Source organism: Aotus nancymaae, unplaced genomic scaffold, assembly GCF_030222135.1.
Source record: "Aotus nancymaae isolate 86718 unplaced genomic scaffold, 86718_ANA_hifiasm-v0.15.2.pri h1tg000015l_0, whole genome shotgun sequence".
NCBI lineage: Eukaryota > Metazoa > Chordata > Mammalia > Primates > Aotidae > Aotus > Aotus nancymaae.
In genome coordinates this window covers 3,764,557-3,790,597 of record NW_026988426.1, presented here as the reverse complement: position 1 = coordinate 3,790,597, position 26,041 = coordinate 3,764,557, and the positions used below count along the sequence as shown (strand labels likewise).

Here is a 26,041-nt window from a genome sequence, read left to right as displayed (position 1 = left end):
ATCATAATAGATAGAACAATTTAATAAAAGATTTAGGATAAACAGAATTCTTTCTTAAAAAAAGAAAATTATATTTCTCTATATGTAACACCTATAATTCTCATCAAAAACACTACAGGAACAGCAAGTTTTCAAAAGTAAAACAATTTCCAAACTATTTTAAATAAACATAGGAATAATTCAATGACTAACACTTCTGAAACAAACCATAAAAATGCATAGTATGCATGAAGCTACCTATTACAATCCAGTGGCACTCATATGTTACAAATAATTCTGTGCCAGTCTGAGCGCCTGTACTGTGCCCTCAAATGCTCCTGGAGAGGCTGGAATACAGCAATATAAAAAGGGAGGTGGTGCCACAGGAAGGGGTGGAATCAGAAACACCGCTCGTTTCTCACTGTCCTCCACGGACTCCTAGAAGTACCGTCTCTCCACCCCTCCACCCCTAGGAGGACAGTGTGATCACTCTATTGAGCTCTTTCTAGAACAGTCCAGGTCCTTCTAGATGATCTGCACAAATGGCTCCTCTCCTCCTTCCTGGTGTCTGTCTGCCATTAGCATTGGAATAAATTTCATGCTGAAAATCTGCATTTCCTCTGGGCCCGGTGTTGTGGAAGTGAGAGAGGATGTCGGGCTTCAGGGAGGCAGTTCTCTAGGAAGGTCATTCACATCCCACATCTATTCTAACTAGAATTCAGAGCAATTAATCAATCCAGTTTCATCTCCTGCCCTTCATTCTCTAGCCTGCTTCTGAACCATGGTGTTCAATTGTGATAGGCACACTTTGGTGACCCTGACTCCAAAACTCACTTAATATACCCAAGGCCATCCCCAGTGATCTGCTTCCTCTCCAGGACTTTGTGTGGGTCTGCCCAGGGAGTAGAGCACCCTCAGACAGTGTGGCTTTACACTTCATCACATGTGAGGCCTTTCATGTCAATTAAGTTCTAAACTGATAACCATGCTAGATACGTTTCTAATGTGACAACATCATGAACCACGAGTCCCGGAGCCTAATCGATAATCCTACTTCCTAATGTTTAAGTCTCATGCTGAGTCCTCAATGTGGTTAGATGCACAAGATGTAAACCAAATCTTCACTGAATCCTTGACCCAAATAGGTAATCCAAGTGTGTCAATCCTAATGAACCTCCCCAACCTCAGTATTTCTGACGAATTTTGAGACAGGGTCTCACTGTGATGACCAGGCTGGAGTACAGTGGCAGGATCAGGACTCCCTGCAGCCCCAGTGTCCCAGGCTCCAGTGATCCTCCCTCCTCAGCCTCCCAGGTAGTTGGGAATAGAGAGGCCTCCTACATCATCCAGCTAATTTGTGAATTTTTGTGGAGAGTGGATCTGGCCAAGTTGCTCAGGCTTGAAGCCGGATCAAGCAATTGCGTTCCTTGGATTTCCTAAATAGACACAATATTCTGCCTTGACTCCTGAGGATGCAGACATACCTTCCCTCAGGCCGATGACCTCAGGCCTCCATGGTCCCTGGAGCTCTAGGAAAAGAGGGCATGATTTCGTGCCCACACCCAGTGCTCTGGGTCATAAGCCTGGATCTGCAAAAACAAACACCCCTTGAGAAGACAGGGACTCCCCAGTATACCCCTCCATCCCCTCATCCAGCCTCCAATCACCTGATTCCTCCCCACCTCCTCCAGCTCCTCCAGGGAAACCCAAGCCCTGCAGCACATGGAACAGAACTGGAACCGAAGCTTCTGGAACAAGGGTCTCTGGGAGCAGTTCTTCCCATACAGGAAGTAGAAGATGGCTTGTTTGGGGCCCTGGTTGTCCTCTTCCATGTCATTGGCCATGTAGCTGGGGGCAGAAATCAGGCTGCTGCTCAGGGGCACCACCAGGCGAGACCTCCAGCTGAGGTCAGCTTCCCAGAGAGGAGGGTGAGGGACCGTCCTCAGCTCAGGACTGGCACCCACCCTGCAGAGAGCCATGCCTTCCTCAGGAGGGCCCTGCTGGACAGAGGCCAGCTGAAGGGCGCCCCTCACACCTTCAGGATGGAGACCAAAAGCCAACTGGTGGCTGAGAGTGGTGGCTTAGGCCTGGAATCCCAGCACTCTGGGAGGCTGAAGTGAGTGGATGACTTGAGGCCAGGAGTTTGAGACCAATCTGTTCAACATGGCAAAACCCCATCTCTACTAAAAATATGAAAATCCCCTGGTTTGATGGCACACACCTTAGTCCTAGCTACTCCAGAGGCTGAGGCACAAGAATTACATGAACCCAGGAGGCTGAGGTTGTAGTGAGCCGAGATAGGTCCGCTGCATTCTAGCCTGGAGTCAGAGCAAGACTCTGTCTCAAAATAAATAAATAAATAGGATTGGTGTGGTGGCTCATGCCCGTAATCCCAAGAATTTGTGAGGCTGAGGTGGGTGGATCACCAGGTCAGGTGATTGAGACCATCCTGGTTAACACAGCAAAACACCGCCTCTACTAAAAATACAAAACATCAGCCAGGCCTGGTGGCATGAGCCTGTAGTCCCAGCTAGTCAGAAAGCTTAGGCAAGAGAATCGCTTGAACCCAGGAGGCAGAGGTTGCAGTGAGCTGAGTTGGTGCCATTGCACTCCAGCCTGGTTGACAGAGCGAGGCTCCATCTAAAAAAAAATTAAAAATATAAATAAAATTTAATAAATATGTAAGTAATTGTCCAGGTGTGATGGCACAGCCCTATAAGCTAATCAGGTGGCTGAGGTGGGAGGATGACTTGAGCCCAAGAGATGGAGGCTGTAGTGAACTATGATCTCACCACTGCACTCCAGTTTGGGGGACAGAGCGAGTGTTTGTCACAAAAAAAAAAAAAAGAAATAGAATACATTGATATTTTTCCAAGATCCTGCCTTCTGTAGGCATCTAGTCTAATGGGACTGGGAGAAATCAGGGCAAATAACCTCATCCCAATGTCACATTATAATAGGATGTCACTGGCGTGCTATGGGCATGCAGAGGTGGGAAGATGAGGGAAGGCATCACAGAGGCTGTGGGGTGAACTGACGTCAAGGAATGGGTGCTTCCCTTCAGAACCACATGTGTGCAGGACCCCAGACAGAAAACACAGACGCAAAGTCGAGTGGTGGGCATTTGGAAGGAGCGGTGAAACCAAGCCAGGAAACACCAGGATGGCGAGCTGGTTTGACTGCAGAGAGATTGTAGAGAGGGTGGAATTGGCACTGTAGACCTCGCATCAATTTCAGAAGACATCAGCTAAGCAAGCTGTTCAGTGGGCAGTAAGGGGTGGTACCTGTGCTTTGCAGAGATGTTCAGGCTGCACTAGGAAGCCCCCTGGTTTGGGGAGAGGCTCCAGGAGGCCCCAGCATGGAGCATTTGGCAGTGGATTTGAGTGAAGTGAGAGGTCCTGAACTGTGGCCTCTGTCATGGGAACCCGGAGGAGGACGATGAACCACTGCATTTGGGGTTGATGTGGGAAGGAGAGAGACAGAAGAACCAGAAGTGGCTGTTGTTGGGGGAGGCATCGTGTCTGCTCCTTTTCCTCTCCCCTCAGGAGAGGTGGATGTTTCCTTTGGTTTTATTCTTTTATTTTTAAACTGGCATTTGAGTTTGGTTTTGTTCTGAGAAAACATCTTGCTTTTTCACTGAGGCTGGAGTTCAGTGGCTTAATTCATCATAGCATATTGCAACCTCTGCCTCCTTGGTTCAAGTGGTTCTCTTGCCTCAGCCTCCTAAGTAGCTGGGATTACAGGTTCACACCACCAGGCCAGTTAATTTTTTTTTTTTTTTTTTTTGAGACATAGTCTTACTCTGTCACCCAGGCTGGAGTGCAATGGCATAATCTTGGCTCATTGCAACCTTTCCCTCCCAGGTTCAAGTGATTCTCCTGCCTCAGCCTCCTGAGTAGCTGGGATTACAGGCACATGCCACCACACTTGGTGAATTTTTGTATTTTTAGTATAAGCGAGGTTTCACCATGTTGGCCAGGCTGGTCTCAAACTCCTGACTACAGGTGATCTGCCTGCCTTGGCCTCCCAAAGTGCTGGAATTACAAGCGTGAGCTACCACACCTGGCCTGAGTTTATTTTTAGAAGGAACATCTAAGAACGTCATTGTATAATCCTATCTTGTTTATACACAGAGTAAAGAGGACAAATGGGTGAAAGAATAAATGAGAGGTTGGAATTCGACTTGCCCTGCTGTCCCAGGGTGTTGGATATTGACCATAGGAGGAAGCAAAGCACTCACAGAGCCAGGAAGAAATGAATGCATTGGTACTGCCAGGAGAGGAGGCCGGCGCGGCCAAAATACGCTATGACCATGGCCAGCAGGTACTGATGGAGAGAAAGGAACACAGAGAGGGAGAGGTCACATCTTGGAAGAGGCAGATTGTGCAGATGGGGGAATTGGGGCAGGGCAGGGGTTGCCCATCAGAGAAGGGACCTCAGCATTGGGGTGACTGTGCACATTGGGAAATAGTGAGGTGGAGGGGTATTAGAAGGTCGGATACAAATCTGAGAAGCTGGAGAAAGGGATGTCAGTGATGCTCCCAGGATGCTGAGCTCCAATGGGACATTTGCAGGGAGTGTGTCTAGGTTGGTTGGTGTCAGGAGGGCTTTGTGTTTGCCAGGCAGAGAACTGTCCCAAAGAGCTGAGAGCAGAGGGGCTGGGAGCTTCAGGGCTGTGGCCAGACTAGGGCCCAGGGCTCAGATCCCTAAGGACACCTAGGAGAGGCTGGGGCCACTCACTCACTCTGCAAGAAACCAGCAGAGTCCCGAGGGAGATGCTGACAAGTCATAAAAAGACCAAGAATAGCTGGGAGTGGTGGCTCAAGCCTGTGACCCCAGTACTGCGAGAGGCGGAGACAGGAGGATCATGTGAGCCCAAATTCGAGAACAACCTGGGCAACATAGCGAGACCCTCTTTGTCTAAAAATTACAAAAATTAGTCAAGCACGGTGGCATGTGCCTGTAGTTCTAGCTACTCAGGAGGCTGAGGCAGGAGAATTGCTTGAAGTCTGGAGGGGGAGGCTCAGGCAGGAGAATCGCTTCAACTCTGGCGGCAGAGGCTGCATTGAGCCGAGATCGGGACACTGCCCTCCAGCCTGGGCAACAGAGCAAAACTCTATCTCAGAATAAAATAAGACTGTGGAGCATCAGGTGGGAGCCGGTGGACGGGGAGGGGAGGGGAACCATGGGTGTGGAAGCTGTGCCCTCCCCCAGGCTGTGTGTTGGAACAGGAACACAGTTTCATGGAGAACGACCTTACCTTGTCGGATGCCCTCAGATCTTTGTCCCAGGCCAGGAATCTTTTCATGACAGGATCCTCTGTGATTAGAGAGCAGATGTTAGCGTGAGAAGTGGAACGGAGTTTCCATGGGAGAAACAGGGCAGCCAGGAGAACTTCGCCTCCCTGGGGAAAGTCTCAGGATGGTGGCCGCAGGTGAGGTGGATGGGAGAGGAGAGAATGACTTTCACTGGGCAAGGGAGAGAGGCTCCTGCTCTAAGACTGCCCTGAGAAGAGGCTGAAGGAGGCCCTGGGTGTGAGAATCTACTGGATGGAGAGCTGGGAAGAAGCCAAATGCCCTCCCTGCAGACACGCAGGGATCACTACAGAGTCAAAAGTCATTCCCATCGTTTCCTCATGAGACAGTCACATCAGGGTGTGACCATGGCCTTGGTATCCTCCTCTAGGCGTGGAGACACTTAGGTTTAGAAAAGTCAGCAAGAGACATTACGTTTCTGAGGGCACAACTGGAAATACTTTCTTTGTTTTTTGATTTTGTTTTTCTTTATTTTTTTATTTGTTTATTTCATATGGCATCTCGCTCTGTTGCTAAGGATGGAGTTCAGTGGTGTGATATTGGGTCACTGCAACCTCCCTCCTCTGGGATTCAAGCGATTCTCCTGCCTCAGCCTCCTGGATAGCTGGGATTTACAGGCATGTGCCACCACACCAGGCTGTTTTGTATTTTTAGTAGAGACGGGGTTTCGCTATGTTGGTCAGGCTGAACTCCTGACCTCGTCAAACTCCTGACCTCGATAGATCCACCTGCCTCAGCATCCCAAAATGCTGGCATGACAGACATGAACTACTGCGCCTGGACTAGGTTTTCCTTCTTTGACGGGGTTTTGCTCTGTCACCCAGGCTGGAGTGCAATGGTACAGTCATAGCTCACGGCAGCCTCAAAGCCCTGAGTTCAAGCAGTCCTCTTGCCTCAGCCTGTCAACCTCCTGGGATCTCAGGCATGAGCCCTGCACCTGGCCTGAAACCAAGCTTTCTTACCCCAATCGCAGACCTTGATCAAGTCTAGCTGAATTGTCTATGGCCTCCTAAGTCCCTCATGAGTGATCACTTCTGAGTCATCCGCAAGGAGTGCTCACCCACTGGGGAAGCATGTATTTCCCATGAGAAAAGATTACAGGTGCCCACCATAACACTCTGCTCATTTTTGTACTTTTAGTAGAGACTGGGTTTTACCATGTTGGCCAGGCTGGTCTCATACTCCTGGCCTCAAGTGATCCTCCTGCCTTGGCCTCCCAAAGTCCTGCGGTTACAGGTGTGAGCCACTGCACCCGGCCCTAGTCCCTCCTTTCTTCCCCCACACTCCCTCAGATGTTCCTTCCTGACTTCTGGGTCTTTCTTTCTCTCTTTCTTCCTTTCTTCCTTTTTTTTTATTTTTGAGACAGGGTCCCACTATATCAACCAGACTGGAATGCAGAGACACAATCTCAGTTCACCGTAATCTCCGCTTCCCAGGCTCAAGAATTCTCCTGCCTCAGCCTTCCAAGTAGCTAGGATTACAGGCATGCACCACTACTGCCTGGGTAATTTTTGTTATTTTAGTAGAGACGGGGTTTCACCATTTTGGTAGGCTCATCTCGAACTCTTGACCTCAGGTGATCCAACTGCCATGACCTCCCAAAATGCTGGGATTACAGGCATAAGCCACCATGCCTGGCCCCCTCTCTTCTTCTTGGTCAAACCTCTCCCATCTCTCCTTCCTCCAGTCCCCTCGCCTGATGGTCCCAGCACTTCATTTTCCACCACATCTGGTAGGAGTAGCCCAAGGTGCTAGGCTGGGGTGCTCTTCTCCTCAACCTGGGGCTGAGGTTGACAGCTGGCCATGATCTCTCCCAAACTTTGTTCCCTCCCATGAAACCTGGTCCCTGTTCTGTCCAAAGCCTTCATTCCGACTGTAATAGGACCCAGAGGAGTGCATTCTCTAGTCTCAAGGCTGGGGGGAAGTCGGGCATGGAGAACAGCTCTGAGAAGATACTGTTGTCCACCTGAGCTCCCAAGCAACCACGGAGTTCAGTGCTTCCAATCAGGAAGGTTGGAATTGCGATGTCTTTGGTCATTCCAACCTGGCAAACAGTTTGAAGAGAAACATAGAGGTGAGGCATGGTGGCTCACACCTGTCATCCAAGCACTTTGGGAAGCCGAGGCGGGCAGATCATGAGGTCAGGAGTTGGAGATCATCCTGGCTAACACGGTGAAACCTAATCTCTACTAAAAATACAAAAAATTAGCCAGGTGGCCAGGCGCGGTGCTTCACGCCTGTAATCCCAGCACTTTGGGAGGCCGAGGCGGGTGGATCATGAGGTCAAGAGATCGAGACCATCCTGGTCAACATGGTGAAACCCCGTCTCTACTAAAAATACAAAAAATTAGCTGGGCATGGTGGCGCGTGCCTGTAATCCCAGCTGCTCAGGGGACTGAGGCAGGAAGAATTGCCCTGAACCCAGGATGCGGAGGTTGCAGTGAGCTGAGATCGCACCATTGCACTCCAGCCTGGGTAACAAGAGCAAAACTCTGTCTCAAAAAAAAAAAAAATTTAGCCAGGCATGGTGGTGCTGGCCTGTAATCCCAGCCATTCAAGAGGCTGAAGCAGGAGAATCACTTCCACCTGGGAGGCAGAGGTTGCATTGAGCTGAGATTGTGGCATTGCACTCTAGCCTGGGCAATAGGACAGGCTCCTTCTCAAATGAATGAATGAATGAGAAAAGTCAGCAAGGGACATTAAGTTTCAGCCAGGACAGCTAAACCGCTTTCTTTGTTTTTTTGATTTTGTTTTTCTTTCTTTTATTATTTATTTTTTGGAGACAGACTCTCACTCTGCCACTCAGGACAGAATGCAGTGGCATGATCTCAGCTCACTTGCAACCTCTGCCTCCTGGGTTCAAGCCATTCTCTTGTCTCTGCCTCCTGAGAGGCTGGGATCACAGGCGTGCACCATCATGCCCATCTAATTTTGTATTTTCAGTAGAGACGGGGTTTCACCATGGTAGTCAGGCTGGTCTCGAACTCCTGACCTCAGATAATCTACCCACCTTGGCCTCCCAAAGTGCTGGGATTACAGGTATGAGCTTCTGCACCCGGCCTTGGTTTTTGTTCTGAGACAGGGTTTTGCTCTGTCACCCAGGCTGGAGTGCAGTGGTGCAGTCATAGCTCACTGCAGCCTCAAAGTCCTGAGGTCAAGTGATGTTCTTGCCTCAGCTTCCCGATGTGCTGGGATCTCAGGCATGAGCCACCACGCCTGGCCTGAAAGCAAGCTTTCCTATCCCTATCACTGACCTTTATCAAGTCTAGTCAAGTCATCTGTGGCCTCCCAAGTGTCCCTCAGGAGTGATGCTTTGGATCCTCTGAGTCCTCCCACATGGAGAGCTCACCCTCTGGGGTGCATTTCCCATTGGGAAATCATGGTTATGGGAAGTTAACTCTTTTTTAAAAGAACAGGATTGGAGGTGCTTTCGGGGTGTCCTCCTACCAAGCAGTGTATTGAAGGCCTCGTAGGGCTCAGGGAGCATGAGTGACACTCGTTGTCGCTTTAGCTTCATCTTGAGCCCATGCAGGGTGTCCAGAACCCAGGTCTCCTCAGGCTCAGGGGCGCGTTCCTTCTCTGTCTCCTCCAGCTCCTCCTCAGATTCATCCGACCAGTCCCTCTTCTTTTGCCACCAAAGAAATTAGGCGGGCTGGAATCTACCCAAGGAGATGAGTAAAGAAAGTAGGCCACCATGTAATGCTTCTGCAATTGATCACCTTAGACCCCAACCCAAAACCCCAATCCACTCTCCATCCTCCCCAGCCCCATAGACTGTTGGCTTCTGTAAGCCATTTTTCCATCTTTCTCCCTTGCTGAACCCCATATGCCTCTACTTCTCCCCATTCTTCCATCTTTCTGTCCTGAGAATGCTTCATTTTCTTCCCTAGTCCCTGGATCTCTGACTCCTCCTTCTTTTTTTTTTTGAGACAAAGTCTTTCTCTGTTGCCCAGGCTGGAGTGTAGTATTGCCATCTTGGCTTGCTGCAAACTCTATCTCCCATGTTCCAGTGATTCTCCTGCCTCAGCCCCCCAGATATCTGGGATTATGGGTGCCCACCACAATTCCCAGCTCATTTTTGTATTTTTTGTAGAGACAGGATTTTACCATGTTGGCCAGGCTGGTCTCAAACTCGGTCTCATGTGATCCACCCACCTTGGCCTCCCAAAGCGCTGGGTGCTTTTTTTTTTTTTTCCTCCCACACAGGGTCTCACTCCCTCACCCAGACTGGAGTGCAGTCACAGGATCTCGGCTCACTGCAACCTCTGCCTTTGACGCCCAAGTGCTTCTTCTGCCTGAGCCTCCTGAGTAGCTGGGATTACAGGTGTGTACCAATATTACCAGGATCATGTTTGTATTTTTAGTATAGATAGGGTTCCACCATGTTGGCCATGCTGGATTCAAACTCCTGACCTCAGGTGATCCACCCACGTAAGCCTCCCAAAGTGCTGGGATTACAGGTGTGAGCCACTGCGCCATCCCCCTTCCTTCTTAGTCAATCCTCTATCATCTGTTCTTCCTCCAGTCCCCTCATCTGATGGTCCCAGCACTTCATCATCCACCACCTCCAGGAGGCAGTACCCTGAGGTGCTAGGCTGGGGGCTCCTCTCCTCCACCTGGGGCTGCGGTTGACATCCAGCCATGATCTCTCCCAAACTCTGTTCCCTCCCACAGAACCTAGTCCCTGTTCTGTCCAAAGCCTTCTTCCAGACTCGACTAGGACCCAGAAGAGTGCATTCTGTATTCTCAAGGCTGGGGAGCAGTTGGGAGTGGAGAACAGGTCTGAGAAGATTTTGTCGTCCACCTGAGCTCCCAAGCACCAACAGAGTTCAGTCCAATCAGGAAGACTGGAATCTCTCATGTCACTGGTTATTCCAACCTGGCAGCCAGTTTGAAGAAAAACATAGGAGTGGGCACGGTGGCTCATGCCTGTATTCCCAGCACTTTGGGAATCCGAGGTGAGCATGAGGTCAGGAGTACAAGGCCATTCTGGCTACCACAGTAAAACCTCATCTCTACTAAAAATATAAAAAATTAGCCAGCATGGTGTGATCCTGGCCTGTAATCCCAGCTACTCGGGAAGCCGAGGCAGGATAATCGCTTACATCCAGGAGGCGGAGGTTGTAGTGAGCCAAGATCATGCCATTGCAGTCCAGCCTGGGTGATAGGACAAGACTCTGTCTCTAAAAAGCAAATAAAGTCAGCAAGAGACATTAAGTTTCAGAGGGTACAGCTGAAACTGCTTTCTGTGTGTTTTTTTATTTTGTTTTTATTGTATTTTTATTTTTATTTATTTTTTGGAAATGGAGTCTCACTTTGTCACCCAGGCTGGAATGCAGTGGTGCCATCTGGGCTCCCTTGCAACCTCTGCCTCCCTGGTTCAAGTGATTCTCCTGCCTCAGCCTCCTGCGTAGCTGAGATTACAGGCCTGGGCCACCACACCTGTCTAATTTTTTATGTTGAGTAGAGACAGGGTTTCACCATGTTGGTCAGGCTGGTCTCCAACTCCTGACCTCAGGTGATCTACCCACCTTGGCCTCCCAAAGTGCTGGGATTACAGGCATGAGCTACCATGCCTGGTCTTTGTTGTTCTTCTGAGACAGAGTTTTGCTCTTTCACCCAGGCTGGAGTGCAGTGGCACAGTCAGCTCACTGCAGCCTCAAAGTCCTGAGTTCAAGCGATGCTCTTGCCTCAGCTTCCCCATGTGCTGGGATCTCATGTCACTACACCTGGCCAAAACCAAGCTTTTGTATCCCAATCACAGACCCTTATCAAGTCTAGCCGAGTCCTCTATGGCCTCCTAAGCATCCTTCATGAGTGATGCTTAGGATCCTCTGAGTCCTCCCACATGGAGAACTCACCCACTGGGGGGCATATTTTTCCCATGTGAAAAGTATAGTTATGGGAAGCTTCTTTTTTAAAAGACCAGGGTTGGAGGTGCTCTCAGGGGTGTCCTCCTACCAAGCAGCGTGTTGAAGGCCTTGTAGTGCTCAGGGAGCACGGGTGACACTCGCTGTTGCTTTAGCTTCATCTTGAGCCCACACTGGGTGTCCAACACCCAGGTCTCCTCAGGTTCAGGGGCACGCTCCTTCTCTGTCTCCTCCTTGGGCATCTCCTTGGATTGGTCCAACCAGTCCCTCTTCCTGATCCAGCAAAGGAACTTACTCGGGGTGTTGGGATCTACCCAAGGGACTGAGTAAAGAAAGCAGGCCACCATGTAATGCTTCTGCAATTGATCACCTTAGACCCCGACCCAAAACCCCAAACCACTTTCCATCCTCCCCAGCCCTGCAGACTGTTGGCTTCTCCCTTGCTGAACCGCATGTGCCTCTCCTCCTCCTCCCCATTCTTCCATCTCTCCTTAGAACGCTTCCTCATTTCCTTCCCTAGTCGCTGGCTCTCTGAGTCTCTCATTTTTTTTTTTTTTTTTTTTAAGACAGAGTCTTGCTTTGTCACCCAAGCTGGAGTGTAGTGGTGCCATCTCAGCTTACTGCAACCTCCATCTCCTGGGTTCCAGTGATTCTCCTGCCTCAGCCTCCCAAGTAGGTGGGCTTACAGGTGCCCACCGTAACACCTAGATCATTTTTGTACTTTTTGTAGAGACTGGGCTTCAATATGTTGGCCAGGCTGTCTCAAACTCCTGTTTTTAAGTGATCCACCTGCCTCAGTCTCCCAGCGTGCTGGGATTACAGGTGTGAGCCACCGAACCTGGCCTGAGTCCCTCCTTTCTTCCCACACACCCTCCTCAGGCGCTTCTTCCTGACTTGTGGGCCCTTCCTTTTTTTTTGAAACAGGGTCTCAATCTTTCACTCAGACTGGAGTGTATTGGCCCGATCTCGGCTCACTGCAACCTCAGCCTCCCAGGCTCAAGCGATTCTCATACCTCAGCCTCTCAAGTAGCCGGGATTACAGACACGCACCACTACCACCCAGCTAATGTTTGTATTTTAGTAGAGACAAGGTTTCACCATATTGGCCAGGCTTCTCTTTGACTCCTGACCTCAGGTGATCCACCCACCTCATCTTCCCATAATATTGGTATTATAGGTGTGAACCACCTTGCCCAGCCCCCTTCCTTCTTCTTAGTCGATTCCCTCCCATCTCTTCTTCCTCCAGTCCCCTCACCTGATGGTCCCGGCACTTCATCATCTATCACCTTCAGGAGGAAGTACCCCGAGGTGCTAGGCTGGGGACTCCTCTCCTCAAGCTGGGGCTGTGGTTGACACCTGGCCATGATGTCTCCCAAACTCTGTTCCCTCCCATGGAACCTTGTGCCTGTTCTGTCCAAAGTCTTCTTCCACACTCTATTAGGACCAATAAAAGTGCTTTATCTCTTCTCAAGGCTGGGAAGAAGTCGGGAGTGGAGAACAGCTCTGAGAAGATGCTGTTGTGTACCTAGGTTTCCGAGTGCCCACGGAGTGCGGTCCAATCAGGAAGGTTGGAATCTCTGATGTCATCGGTCATTCCAACCTGGCAAACAGTTTGAAGAAAAACACATGAAACTGCCAGACTGGTCTCTTGTCCTGGAGATCCAGGGTCAATAGTGTCTGGATCTCCTGGGGTCAATGGTGTCCTGGGGTCAATGGTGTCTCCTGCCACTGTCCTAACCTCAGACCATTGTCCAAAAGCATCTTCACGGTCTCTGCATCCCTCTCTTCCCTGTCCCAGATCACGTCTGTAATCCCAGCACTCTGGGAGACTGAGGCAGGCAGATCATGAGACCATCCAGGCCAAGATGATGAAACCCTGTCTCTACTAAAAATACAACAATGAGCTGGGCATGGTGGTGTGTACCTGTAGTCACAGCTACTTGGATGGCTGTGGCAGGAGAATCACTTGAACCTGGTAGACAGAGGTTGCAGTGATCTGAGATCCTGCCGCCACTGCACTCCAGTCTGGTGACAGAGTGAGACCCTGTCTCAAAAACAAACACACAAAAATACAAGGTTGTGTTAAAGATGTAGAGGACCTTTGTGTCCTGACCAAGGATAAAGAAGTTTAGCAGCCTTCCGCCAGGCAGCACCAGCCTGAAATCCCAGCACTTGGAGGCCGAAGTGGGTGGATCACCGGAGGTCAGGAATTCGAGACCACCCTGGCAACATGGTGAAACCGTGTCTCTAGTAAAAATACAAAAATTAGCTTGGTATGGTGGTGGGAGCCTGTAATCCCAGCTACTCGGGAGGCTGAGGGAGGAGAATCACTTGAACCTGGGAAGTAGAGGTTGCAGTGGGCCGAGATCGTGCCACAATTGCACTCCAGCCTTTGGCAGCAAGAGCAAAACTCCATCTCAAAAAAAAAAGAAAAAAAAGTTTGACAACCTCCTCGGACTCCCACCAAAACCTAGATTCCCGCCAACACCCAGATGTCTGTGGTGACCAGTTGCCTCCTGACCTCAGCCCTCTTCTTGTTCCCCTTTCCCCAATATCAAAGGAAGCTTGAGATTCACGCCTTTTTTTAAGTTTATTTTTATTTTTTTCTGGCTCTGTCTCTCAGGCTAGAGTACAGTGGTGTGATCAAAGGTCACTGTAACTTCTGCCTCTCAGAGTCAAGTGATCCTCCTGCCTAAGCCTCCTGAGTAGCTGGGACCACAAGTGCACGCCACCATGCCCAGCTAAGTTTTGTTTTGTTTTGTTTTGTTTTGTTTTGTTTTGTTTTTGGTAGAGTCAGGGTTTCCCCATGTTGCCCAGGCTGGTCTCAGACAAATGGGCTCACAGGATCCTCCCAGTTTGGCCTCCCAAAATGCTGGGATTTCAGGCCTCCACACCTGGCCTCTGTATTCATGCCGGTTTGTTGTTGGTGGTGGTGGTTTGTTTTGAGATGAAGTCTTGCTCTTTTACTCAGGCTGGAGTACAGTGGCACAGTGGCATGATCTCTGCTCACTGCAACCTCCCCATCCCTGGTTCAAGCGATTCTCCTGCCTCAGCCTCCTAAGTAGCTGGGATTACATGTGTGCGCCACCACGTGTAGCTAATTTTTGTATTTTTAGTAGAGACATGGTTTCCCCATGTTGGCCAGGCTGCTCTCAAACTCCTAATCTTGTGATCTGCCTGCCTGAGATTCATGCCTTTTAAGATGGCTATGTAGGACATCCACCTGTCATGTTCCTGCTTTGCTGGCTCTCCAAAATGAAATCACTTTTCTTTCTCTAGATTTCTTGGATGCAGTACAGTGAGCAGAATGATCTGGACTCGGTTTCACTCTGGCCCCACAGCACCCAGCATCCCTGCAGCAATGTGCTGAGCTTCCGGGCAGGGAGGAAAGGGAGGCACCAGGGTGGGGTCCAGGAGGCACCAGGGCGGGGTCAGGTGTTTCCCACACCATCCAGGTGGCAGTGACAGGTGCTGAGTCTGGAGAGGTGAACAGCAGTCATCACCTAACCATGACCTAGAATATGACTGTCTAAGGACAGACAAGAAAATGACATGAGAGAAAGGTTACCTAACTTGCCAGACACACAGACATTCCTTGCAAATGTATCCATGCAAATCTATGCTTATCCCCAGGGAAAATGTACTACTGGATTATATGGGGTTTAATTTTTACCTGTCTTTAAGAGGACATACCTTTCGGGTGTGTTTGTTCATAGTATTTTACATTGTCATTTTCTTTTAAAAATCCTTTTGGGCTTGTAAGAATGACATAATGGATCTGTCATTCATGTATTCTTTGAGAGTGCATTTTTACAGTAAAATAGATTGTGCTCATTATCCCATCTGCTTTATTTGTTCATTCGTTTAGAGGCAGAGTCTCCAAATAAATAATAATTCAGGTCTCCATCGCATCACTCGAATCCACTGCCAGATGCTCACTGCTGGGGTCTCCTGGAGCCTCTTCCCAAGCCAGGGGGCTTCCTAGTGCCACCTGAACATCTCTCCAAAGCAGCACAGGTCCGAACCCCCACTGCCCACCTGAACAGCTTCCTTAGCTGATGTCTTTTGAAATCGAGGCCAGGTCCACAGTGCCAATTCCACCCTCTCTACAATCTCTCTGCCACCAAACCAGCTTGCCATCCTGGTGTTTCCTGGCTTGATTTTGCCGCTCCTTCCAAATGCCCACCACTCAACTTTGCATCTGTGTTTTCTGTCTGGGGTCCTGCATGCGTGTGGTTCTGAAGGGAATCACCCATTCCTTGACATCAATTCGCCCCACAGCCTCTGTGATGACTTCCCTCATCTTCCCACTTCTGCACACCCATATCATGCCAGTGACATCCTATTATAATGTGACATTGGGATTAGGACATCTGCCCTGATTTCTCCCAGTCCCATTAGACTAGATGCCTGTAGAAGGCAGGATTTTGGCAAAATATTAATATATCCTTTTTCTTTTATTTTTAGGGGACAGAGACTTGCCCAGTCCCCCAAGCTGGAGTGTAGTGGTGAGATCATAGCTCACTGCAGCCTCCATCTCCAAGGCTGGAGTGCAATGGTGCTATCTCACTGCAACTCCAACTCCCAGGTTCAAGCCATTCTGCTTCCTCAGCCTCCTTAGTAGCTGATATTACAGGTGTTTGTCACTGCATCTGGCTAATTTTTTTTTTTTTTTTTTTTGTATTTTTAGTACAGACAGGATTTCACCATGTTGGCCAGGATGGTCTTGACCTCTTGACCTCAGGGGATCCACTCGCCTCTGCCTTCCAAAGTGTTGGGATTACAGGCGTGAGCCACTGTGCCTGACCTGCAACAATACATGTAGAAACATATTTATTTTACTTTTAGCAACTTCTTGGTTATTGCTATTTGGACTGCATGGATTTCCTTCCTTTGTTTTTCCCTTCCTCTCCCTCGTTTCTTCCTCCCTCCCTCCCTTCCTTCCTTCTTCCCAAAGTTTAACTTTGTCTTATTTGTCTCTCTCTGTTGCCCAGGCTGGAGTGCAGTGGCACCACCTCAGTTCACTGCACCTCTGCCTCCCATGTTCAAGCGATTCTTGTGCCTCAGCCTCCAGATTAACTGGAACAATAAGCACACACCACAATGCCCAGCTAATTTTTGTATTTATAGTAGAGACCGGGTTTTTCCATGTTACCCAGGGTGGTCTCAAACTCCTGGGCTCAAGCAATCTGCCTGCCTCAGCCTCCAAAGGTGGTGAAACTACAGATGTGAGCCACAGTGTCTGGCCCTCACTGTATGGATTTTCTAAAAAGAAAAAAAAAGTAAATTAAATTTGTCTTATTTGCCAAAAGGGAAATTGATCTTTTCTCCTCTCCTTTTTAAAGGGTATTTCTGGCCTGGTGCAGTGGCTCACACCTGTAATCCCAGCATTTTGGGAGGCCAAGGCGGGAGGACCACCTGAGGTTAGGAGTTCGAGACCAGCGTGGCCAACATGGTGAAACCCCATCTCTACTAAAAATAGAAAAATTAGCTGGGCATGGTGGCAGGTGCCTGTAATTGCAGCTATTCAGGAGGCTGAGACAAGAGAGTTGCTTGAACCGAGACGTGGAGGTTGCAGTGAGCCGAGATCACATCATTGCACTCCAGCCTGGGCAACCAGAGTAAAATTTCGTCTCAAGAAAAGAAAGAAGAAAAAATTACCGAGAACTCTACTTCCTGAAGAGGATGAGGTACAAGCAGAAAAAGAAAATTGCATTTTAACGGAAAATGAAGCACATTTGGAAGACCATGCTTTTGAGTTCAACCTTGTTTGTTATATTTAAGGTATTTTATACCCCTTGAAAAACTATAGATAATTGATGCATGTTCTGTCTGGTGGAAATTGGTTGACTAACCCCAATCCCCACCAGAGAAAATTCAGTTCTCACAGCATTTCTCTATTTACATAATCATCTCAATATTCCTGATCTGCAAATATGTCTGTTTCTGAGATTCTCTCTCTCTTTCTCTTTTTTTTTCTCTTTTCAGAGTCTCACTCTATGGCCCATGTTGGAATGCAGTGGAGAGATCTTGGCCTAGTCGTTCAAGGAATTCTGCCTCAGCCTCCCAAGTAGCATGATGGCACAGAGCTTGGAACAGTTCACATCAGACATGTAGGGCCCATGAGGGCTACCTTTGGCCGTGGGGGAGGTGTAAGAAGGCACATTCACCCCCAGCTCTGTGTCAACCAGAGCCACCGCACCACACCCTGCCAGCCCATGACCACCTCCCACGTGGTTGCAGCTGTGGCCGAAAGTTCACGGTGGCCTAACTGGAAGCGTGGAGTCGTGGAGGCTTCCGGGAGTTGTAGTCCGCGTGCGTGGGGGGGCGGGCCGGGGGTCCTTTACACAGAGTTTTTGAGGTGTGGGAGTGCCATGTGGGCATTTCCGGACTCCGGGCTGTTCCCACAGCGACTGGCACCTCGGACACGTGTGGGTGGGGCGGCGCCCTGGCTCCGGGGCTGTGCCGAGCTTGAGTGTGGCCGGCACGCACTTGCTGCAGAACCGGCGCTGCACTGGGGTCCTGGGAATGGCTCCTCCTGACGTCTCCGCGGGGTGTCGGGTGCTGCCGAGTTGGGCTGGCGGACTTGACAATTAGTGGGTCACAAGCAGCGACTGGTCCCTCATCTCGCTGCCCTTCTCTGCTCCGTAGCTCTGCCTCCTTGGACCCCAGCGTCCCCTGGAAGCTCGCGCAGGGCACCTGCTGCTGGGACCACCTGGACGCAGGTGAGCCGGGGGCTTGTTCTCTGCTCAGGGGACGCCGCTCTTCCCTAAGAGTGGGTTTGTTTCTGTCCCTTCCCCTGGAGCTTCTCTGCCCAACCAGGCCCCTCAACGCCACTGCACTCCGGAGCCTGGGTCTCTAAGGGGAAGACGGGGTGCTGTTGGGGAAAGTCCCCGTCTCTTGCGGGGGGGACGGGTAACCCCCTTCTCTCTCTTCAACCTGGCTCATGCAGACCCCCCATCGCAGCCAGTGGTGGGCACTTAGCTAGGAGGGAAACGAAGGCAGGATGTGGAGTGGTTGTTATTTCAGGCGTCTGGGCTCATTCAAAACATCTACTGCGTGCCTGGGTCCGATCTTGGGGAGCACAGAGCTGGGGCTCCTCCTTGGCTGTATTCCTGCAGAGGTGTTGGTTACGTTAACAGGTGGCGGTGATCCAGGGGTAGGCCCCCTGATAGTTACCCCAACTATCAGAATGCATGAACACCCAGGGGAGGGAGGGTCAGTTTCAACTGGGGAAGGGGTGACTTCAGGTCAGACTTAAAGAAAAATAAGATCTTGCATGTGAAAGGGTGAAAGGGTCTTCCAGGACCAGTGAGGAGCTTTCGTAATCCCAGCACTTTGGGAGGCAGAGGCGAGGGGTTCATGAAGTCAAAAGATCGAGTCCATCCCAGCCAACATGGTGAAACCCTGTCTCTACTAAAAATACAAAAATTAGCTGGGCATGGTGGCATGCACTGTAGTGCCAGCTACTCAGAGGCTGAGGCAGGAGAATTGCTTGAACCCGGGAGACGGAGGTTGCAGTGAGCTGAGATCTCCCCACTGCACTCCAGCCAGGTGACAGAGTGAGACTCCATCTCAAAAAAAAGAATAGGGAGCACCCACCCCCATTTGTCCAGCCTGTGTCTCCCAGAAAAAAATATTTAAAAAAGAAAAAAAGAGCAAATCCCCAAAGGTAAAAGGGTCTGAGCAGAAATTTGCAGAAATTTAAAAACAAGAGAGGAACACAGCTGGGCATGAGGGCTCATGCCTGTAATCCCAGCACTTTGGGTGGCTGAGGTGGGTGGATCTCCTGACATTGGGAGTTCAAAACCGGCGTGACCAACATGGCAAAACCACATCTCTACTGAAAATACAAAGATTAGCCGGGCATGGTGGCATGTGCCTGTAATTCCAGACTTGGGAGGCTGAGGCGGGAGAATCGCTTGAACCCGGGAGGTGAAGGTTGCAGTGAGCCGTCATCATACCACTGCACTCTAGCCTGGATGACAATGTGAGACTCTGTCTCGAAAAAAAAAAAAAAAAAGAGGAACACTTATTCTGTTTTATGAAATAGTGTTATCCTGTTTTTTTGTTTTTTTTTTTTTAAAGAAAAGAAACTGCAGGTTAAAAAAAAAATCTTGGCCGGGCATGGTGGCTCACACCTGATAATCCCAGCACTCTGGGCAAGTGGATCACTTGAGGTCAGGAGTTCAAGACCAGCCTGACCAACATGGTGAAACCCTATCTCTACTAAAAATACAAAAACGAGCTGGCATAGTGGCACACGCCTGTAATCCAAGCTACTCAGGAGGCTGAGGCAGGAGGATCACTTGAACCCGGGAGGTGGAGGTTTGGCCTCGCCTTAGCATCTCAAAGTACTGGAATTACAGGCATGAGCCACCATGCCCAGCTGAATGTATTCTTTTAAGCACTTATGGGATACTTACAAAAAATGGCAAGCTAGGCCAGGTGTGGTGGCTTACACCTGTAATCCCAGCACTTTGGGAGGCCAAGGCAGGTAGATCACTTGAGGCCAGAAATTCCAGACCAGCCTGGCCAACATGGTAAAAACCCATCTCTACTAAAAACACAAAAATTAGCAGGATGTGCTTGCTTGACCACAGGAGGGTGAAGGTTGCAGCCAGCTGAGATCAAGCCACTGCACTCCACCCTGGGTGACAGAACGAGACTTCGTTTCAAAAAAAAGTACATTCGCTCATCATTTGAGTGCATTATTTGGTCTATAGCCAATAGCTCAGGCTTTTAAATTGTTATTTGGATCTGATCTTCTTTTTTATTTTTTTTGAGATGGAGTCTCACTCTGTCACCCAGGCTGGAATGCAGTGGCATGATCTCGGCTCACTGCAACCTCTGCCTTCCAGGTTTAAGTGATTCTCCTGCCTCAGCCTCCCAAGTAGCTGAGACTACAGGTATGTGTTCCCATATCCAGATAATTTGTATTTTTAGTAGAGACAGGGTTTCACCTTGTTGGTCAGGCTGATCTTGAACTTCTGACCTCAGGTAATCCACCTGCCTTGGCCTCCAAAACTGCTGGGGTTACAGGCATGAGCCACTGTGCCCAGCCTGTTACTTAGATCCTATATATCCTTGCTATTTTTTTGTATCCTACATCTTAGTTTCTAAAAATGGCATTAAAATCTTTTACTATGGTGATGGCTGGGCACCGTGGCTCAGGCCTGTAATCGCAGCATTTTGGGAGGCCAAGGCAGGTGGATCACTTGAGGTCAGGAGTTCGAGATCAGCCTGGCCAACATAGTGAAACCCCATCTCTACTAAAAATACAAAAAGTAACTGGGTGGTAGTTGTGGGCGCCTGTAATCCCAGCTACTTGGGTGGCTGAGGCAGGAGAATCACTTGAGCCTGGGAGGCAGAGGTTACGGTGAGCCAAGGTCACACCATGCACTCCAGTCCGGGAGAGAGAGTGAGACCCTGTATCAAGAAAAACAAAAAATATCTTTTACTGTGATGGAGGATGCATTCGTTTCTCTTTCTTGTGTCTTTTGGTTTTGTATTCATTTGCAGCGTGTATCTGTGGACATGCACTTGCTGATGCTGACCTGAGATGAAATTAACATCTGTTTGTTGCTTTGCTTCTTTGCAGTGGGTTGTTTTTTCTCCCTGTTTCCATCTCTGGCCTTTTTTTTTTTTTCCTGGAAGGCTAGATGTGCATAGGACGGTAGAGACTAGGACATGGGCTGGTTCTGCTGAGCTGTTACTGTGTAAGGAGCAGGGAGGCCCGGAGGGTGATTGAGTGGGTCCAGCCAGGAGTCGAGTGGGAGGTGGGCTTGTCACCATGGTTACCACAGTGGACCACCAGCTTCACAATTCCCTAGCAACGCTTTGTGCTGTAAGTGACCTTCCTCTCTTAATCCCCTCCTCATGTTGATGGCTGCCATTTGCATCTCCAGGCCTGTGGGTGGGCGAGTTCTCTTTGTTGTCTCAGTCCTAGGTGGGCCCTGGGTCTCTCAGTCACAGGGATCCTGTCCCTCCCCTGGTGTCAGGAGACCTCCAAGCCAGAGCCCAGGACCTATTCCTGCCCCTTGTTTGAGGGGGAAAGCACAAGGTCTCGCCTCTGCTCTGGGGGCAACAGGGTTGACTGTCATTCCCCTGGCAGCTTGAGGCTTTTGTTCCTCAGAAGAGTTCTGGAGGGGGCTTTGTGTATTTCCCTTGGCACACGGCAGCCACATCTCTTCTCTAGACCTTCACTCCCAAGGAAGTCTCTCTGGTCTGCCCAGCCCCAGTCCTTCTCATGAGCACCCAGGGTACATCTGTATTAATTTTATTTATTTTTATGTTTGTTTTCTGAGATGGAATCTCGCTCTGTTACCCAGGTTAGAGTGCAGTGGTGCCATCTCGGCTTACTGCAACCTCCACCTCCTGGTTCAAGCAATTCTCCTGCCTGAGTCTCAGGAGTAGCTGGGATTACAGGTGCTAGCCACCATGCCTGGCTAATTTTTATATCTGTATTTCTATTTTTTGGGGGGGGACAGAGTTTTGATTTTGTTTCCTAGGCTGGAGTGCAATGGCACAATCTCAGCTTACCGCAACCTCCGCCTCCCGGGTTCAAGCAATTCTCCTGCCTCAGCCTCTTGAGTAGCTGGGATAATACAGGTGTGAGCCACCCTGCCCAGCCTGTAGTAATTTTCTGTTGTTGTATGACAGATTGCCACTCATTTAGTGACTTAAACCATACCCACTGACTAGCTCAGAGTTTGGGAGATGAGAAATCCTGGTGGGCTCACCTGTGGGTTCCATGCTCAGGGTAGCACAAGGTTCAAAGGCAGGCATGGGCTGGGCGGGGTTTTAGCCTGAGGTTCTGGGACGAATCTGCCTCCAGTGCATTGAGGTGGTTTGTGGAATTCGATTTTAAGACTCAGGTCCCCAGTTCCTTGCTGGCTATTAACTGGGAGCCACACTCAGCTCCCTAAGGCCACGAGCTTGCTTTCCAACAGGGTCCTCCAATTTTTATTTTTGTTTTTGAGATGGAGTCTCGCTCTGTCACTGAGGCTGGAGGAATGCAGTGGTGCGATCTTGGCTCACTGCAGCCTCTGCCTCCCAGGTTCTAGCAATTCTCCTGCCTCACTGTCCCTGATAGCTGGGATTACAGGTATGCGCCACCACATGTGGCTAATTTTTGTATTTTTAGGAGAGATGGGATTTTACCATATTGGCCAGGCTGGTCTCAAAACTCCTGACCTCAGGTGATCCGCCTGCCTCAGCCTCCCAAAGTGCTGGGGTAGCAGGTGTGAGCCACCACACCTGGCCAGTCCCTCCATTTTCAAAGCCAGAAACAGCATGAACTGAGTCTGGTGTTGCAGGCTTTCTGACGTTCCCTTCTGCCACCGACTGATTTTTCTCCATCAGCGGTGAAGGTATCCTGCTAGCGTCTTCTTTTGCCCTGTAGAGGCGGAGTCTCTGTTGACCAGGCTAGTCTCGAACTCCTGGCCTCAAGCAATTCTCCTGCCTCAGCCTCCCAAAAGCGCTGAGATGACAGGTTTGCTAATATTTTCATGTGAGGCTCATTGCGTCATTTTAATTTCAGGTTTTCCTAGTGTCTTTGTGAAAACGCAGGATGAGACTTTGTCACTAAGGTGGCTCCCTCCTCTCGGCACATTAAGCTTGTTTCTACCCTGGTCCCAAGAGCTCAGAGGCTGAAGCTCGAGTCCCTGCCTGAAGGTAAGTTCTCAGCCGGGGAGCAAAGCCTTGGCAGCCAGGTGGACCTGCCCAAGTGTTCAAGACCCAGGCATGCCGGGAGTAAAAGCATTCCTGTCAAGAAGCTGAGCACTATGGAAAGGGAGACCCCAGTTCTGAGACCTCTTCACATAGCTTAGGACTGAAGCTGGAGGGTCATATGGAGGGTGGCAGCTCCCAAGGTCCACCTTGGGAGGTGGGGCCGGGCACGGTGGCTGACGCCTGTAATCCCAGCACTTTGGGAGGCCGAGGTGGGAGGATCACCTAGGTTGGTAGTTCGAGACCAGCCTGGCCAACATGGCAAAACACTGTCCCTACTAAAAATACAAAAATTAGCCAAGTGTGGCTGTGAGTGCCTGTAATTGCAGCTATTCGGGAGGCTGAGGCAGGAGAACTGCTTGAACCCAGGAGGCGGAGGTTGCAGTGAGCTGAGATTGTGCTGCTGCACTCCAGCCTGGGAAACAGAGCGAAACTCCATAAAAAAACCCAAGGTCCATGTACGTGAAACAGCCCCAACCCACTTGGGGACAGAGCAAACATGGGTGCTCACATGGAGGGATCATCTTGGTTTTAGTTGAGTGCACGGTTGCAGGCTACGGGCAGAGCATCTCCCTGGTGCTCAGAGGACAGTCGCGGACCCACACTGTCTCTGGATCATTTTCATTTACCATCATCCTCTTCTGCCTGTGCCACCCGAGCATCAGCTCTGCCCATCCCACCGGCACCTCTGGACCTGGCTTCTACCAACATGGAACCAGGGGTTTGCAAGGGAGAGAATCCAGTCATGGCTTCTTAGTTTCTATTTCTGATTGGGGCGGTAAAGCCCCTTCCACATCCCTCTTTATCACTTACCAGTAGAGGCAGAAGCAAAAAGCCGTGGCTTTAGGCTGCTCAACAAAACAAAAACAACAGCAACAAAATAAGGTGGATTGAACAAGCGTGAGTAAACTCTTACACTATAGTAAAGTCAGAGAATTTTCTTTTTTTTTTGATCTCAGTACTCTGCAACCTCTGCCTCCTGAGTTGAAGTGATTCTCCTGCCTCAGCCTCCTGAGTAGCTGGGACTACAGGCACCCGCCACTGCACCCGGCTAATTTTTGTATTTTTGGTAAAGATGTGGTTTTGCCACGTTGGCCAGGCTGGTCTCGAACTCTTGACCTCAGGTGATCCGCCCACCTCGGCCTCCCAAAGTGCTGGGATTACAGGCGTGAGCCACTGCACCTGGCCAGAATTTGCTGTCTTATCTTGGGTTTTTTGTTTCTCCTTCTTATGTCAAAGACTAAAAAAAAAATGGGTGTGAGAGAGGCATTCAGAACCATCAGGCTCAGTAGCCGGCAAGCCAGCACTCAGTCCCAGGGCTCCCGTGCACCAGGCAGGGGCTTCTTCCACTGTTCCACAATTCATGGCTAAGGCCTACCCCATTCCACCTTCTCCCACTTCAGCCCTCTCCTGCTTTTCCTTTTGCCTGGGGAAAGACTTTGATAGGAGCCCATTAGGAGAAAACACAGTAAGATTATATATGTATATTCTTTTTTTTTTTTTTTTTTAGATGGAATCTCGAGCTGTCACCCATGCTGTTGTGCAGTGGTGTGATCTCGGCTCACTGCAATCTCCGCCTCCTGAGTTCAAGCAATTCTACTGCCCAAACCTCCCAAGTAGCTGGGACTACAGGCGTGCGCTACCATGCCCAGGTAATTTTTTTGTATTTTTAGGAGAGATGGGGTTTCACCATGTTGGCCAGGATGGTCTTGATCTCCTGACCTCGTGATCCACCTGCGTCAGCCTCCCAAATTGCTGGGATTACAGGCATGAGGATACATGTATATTCTTATGAAATATTTACACATGAAACAGTGAGCACCAATTTATAATTTAAGAAATTAGAAAATACCAATATCTAAGAAAAAAATCCGTCCAGTGAGGTGGCTCATGCCTGTAATCCCAGCACTTTGGTGGATTGAGGCATGAGGATCACTTGAGCCTGGGAGTTCAAGACTGGCCTGGGCAACACAGTGAAACCCCGTCTCCACAAAAAATCACAAAAGTTAGCCAGGAATGGTGTTACGTGTCTGCAGTCCCAGCTACTTGGGAGGCTGAGGCCAGAGGATCACTTGAGCCCGGGAGGCAGAGGCTGCAGTGAGCTGTGAAGGTGCCACCGTACTCCAGCCTGAGCAACAGGCTCAGACCCTATCTGAAGGAGGAAAAAAACCATCCTACCATGCAAAGATAATTGCTGCCAATATTCTGTGTTTCTTCAAAATCTTTTTTTTCTTTTTTTGAGATGGTGTTTTGCTTTATTGCCCAGGCTGGTGTGCAATAGCACGATCTTGGCTCACTGAAACTTCCACCTCCTGGGTTCAGGTGATTCTCCTGCCTCAGCCTCCAGAGTAGCTGGGATTACAGTCATGAGCCACCATGCCCAGTTAATTTTGTATTTTTAGTAGAGATTGGGTTTCACCATGTTGGCTAGGCTGGTCTTGAACTCCTGACCTCAAGTGATCCACCAGCCTTGGCCTCCCAAAGTGCTAGGATTACAGGCATAAGCCACTGTGCCTGGCCCAGAATTTTTATTTATAGATGTATGTTTACAAACTCATTACAGGTGCTATAGTTTGTAGTCAATGTATACAAACAAGAAACAGGCCAGTCATGGTGACTCAGGCTTGTAATCCCAACACTGTGGGAGATAGAGGTGGGAGGATCATTTGAGGCCAGGAGTTCGAGACTAGCCTGAGCAACATAGCGGAACCCTGACTCTGCAAAAGGCACACTTACACACACACACGTTTTGTGTTTTTAGACAGAGTCTTGCCCTGTTGCCCAGGCTGGAGTGTAGTTGTGCAATCACAGCTCATTGCCACCTCTGCCTCCCAGGTTCAAGCAATCCTCCTGCCTCAGCCTCCCAAGTAGCTGGGATTACAAGGGTGAACCACTGTGCCTGGCCTCTACAAAAAAATAAAAATAGGCCGGCCATGGTCGCTCACACCTGTAATCCCAGCACTTTGGGAGGCTGAGGCAGGTGGATCACCTGAGGTGAGGGGTTCCAGACCAGCCTGGCCAACATGGTAAAACCCCATCTCTACTAAAAATACAAAAAATTAGCCAGATATGATGGTGTATGTCTGTAATCCCAGCTACTTGGGAGGCTGAGGCACGAGAATCGCTTGAATCCAGGAGACAGAGGTT

General features: G+C 49.7%; 3 protein-coding genes across 6 annotated transcripts in view; 2 read left to right on the top strand and 1 right to left on the bottom strand.

Moving 5' to 3' along the window:
• The window catches only part of LOC110569332 (zinc finger protein 37A-like), a 34,516-nt gene extending 17,126 nt beyond the window's left edge, over positions 1–17,390 (top strand). Inside the window, exons 1-2 of one of the 3 annotated variants that reach the window (XR_002479452.2) lie at positions 16,706–16,948; positions 17,153–17,238. Coding sequence is in view for 2 of the 3 variants with exons in the window: in XM_064376472.1 (XP_064232542.1) it covers positions 17,153–17,238 (86 nt within the window). In the remaining variant the exon portion in view is untranslated. Of the gene's footprint in view, positions 1–14,443; positions 14,497–16,705; positions 16,949–17,152 lie in introns of those variants that run through there. The other 2 variants (XM_064376472.1, XM_064376473.1) reach the window with 2 other exon arrangements.
• LOC110569299 (speedy protein E4-like) lies at positions 1,509–12,528 on the bottom strand. The gene is made up of 6 exons (XM_064376469.1): positions 12,420–12,528; positions 11,256–11,486; positions 5,240–5,298; positions 4,220–4,305; positions 1,662–1,827; positions 1,509–1,568 (listed from the first exon to the last, which is right to left on the bottom strand). Exons 1-6 carry the CDS (start codon positions 12,526–12,528, stop codon positions 1,509–1,511), a joined length of 711 nt encoding a protein of 236 aa, XP_064232539.1.
• Positions 17,391–17,729: 339 nt separating the features above from the next.
• LOC135275108 (KRAB domain-containing protein 4-like) overlaps positions 17,730–26,041 on the top strand; it is a 33,771-nt gene continuing 25,459 nt past the window's right edge. For both annotated transcript variants that reach the window (XM_064376475.1, XM_064376474.1), the window contains exons 1-3: positions 17,730–17,889; positions 22,707–22,840; positions 24,405–24,546. The gene's annotated coding sequence lies outside the window, so the exon portion shown is untranslated. The remainder of the gene's footprint in view (positions 17,890–22,706; positions 22,841–24,404; positions 24,547–26,041) is intronic.

Excerpts from the sequence above, each read along its gene's own strand:
- LOC110569299 (XM_064376469.1), bottom strand. The coding sequence starts at position 12,528 with ATGGCCAGGTGTCAACCACAGCCCCAGCTTGAGGAGAGGAGTCCCCAG. Across the intron at positions 5,299-11,255 it reads GGCCTTCAACACGCTGCTTG|AGGATCCTGTCATGAAAAGA; the intron begins GTAGGAGGACAC and ends CTCTAATCACAG. Across the intron at positions 1,828-4,219 it reads ATTCATTTCTTCCTGGCTCT|CTACATGGCCAATGACATGG; the intron begins GTGAGTGCTTTG and ends TTCTGCCCCCAG.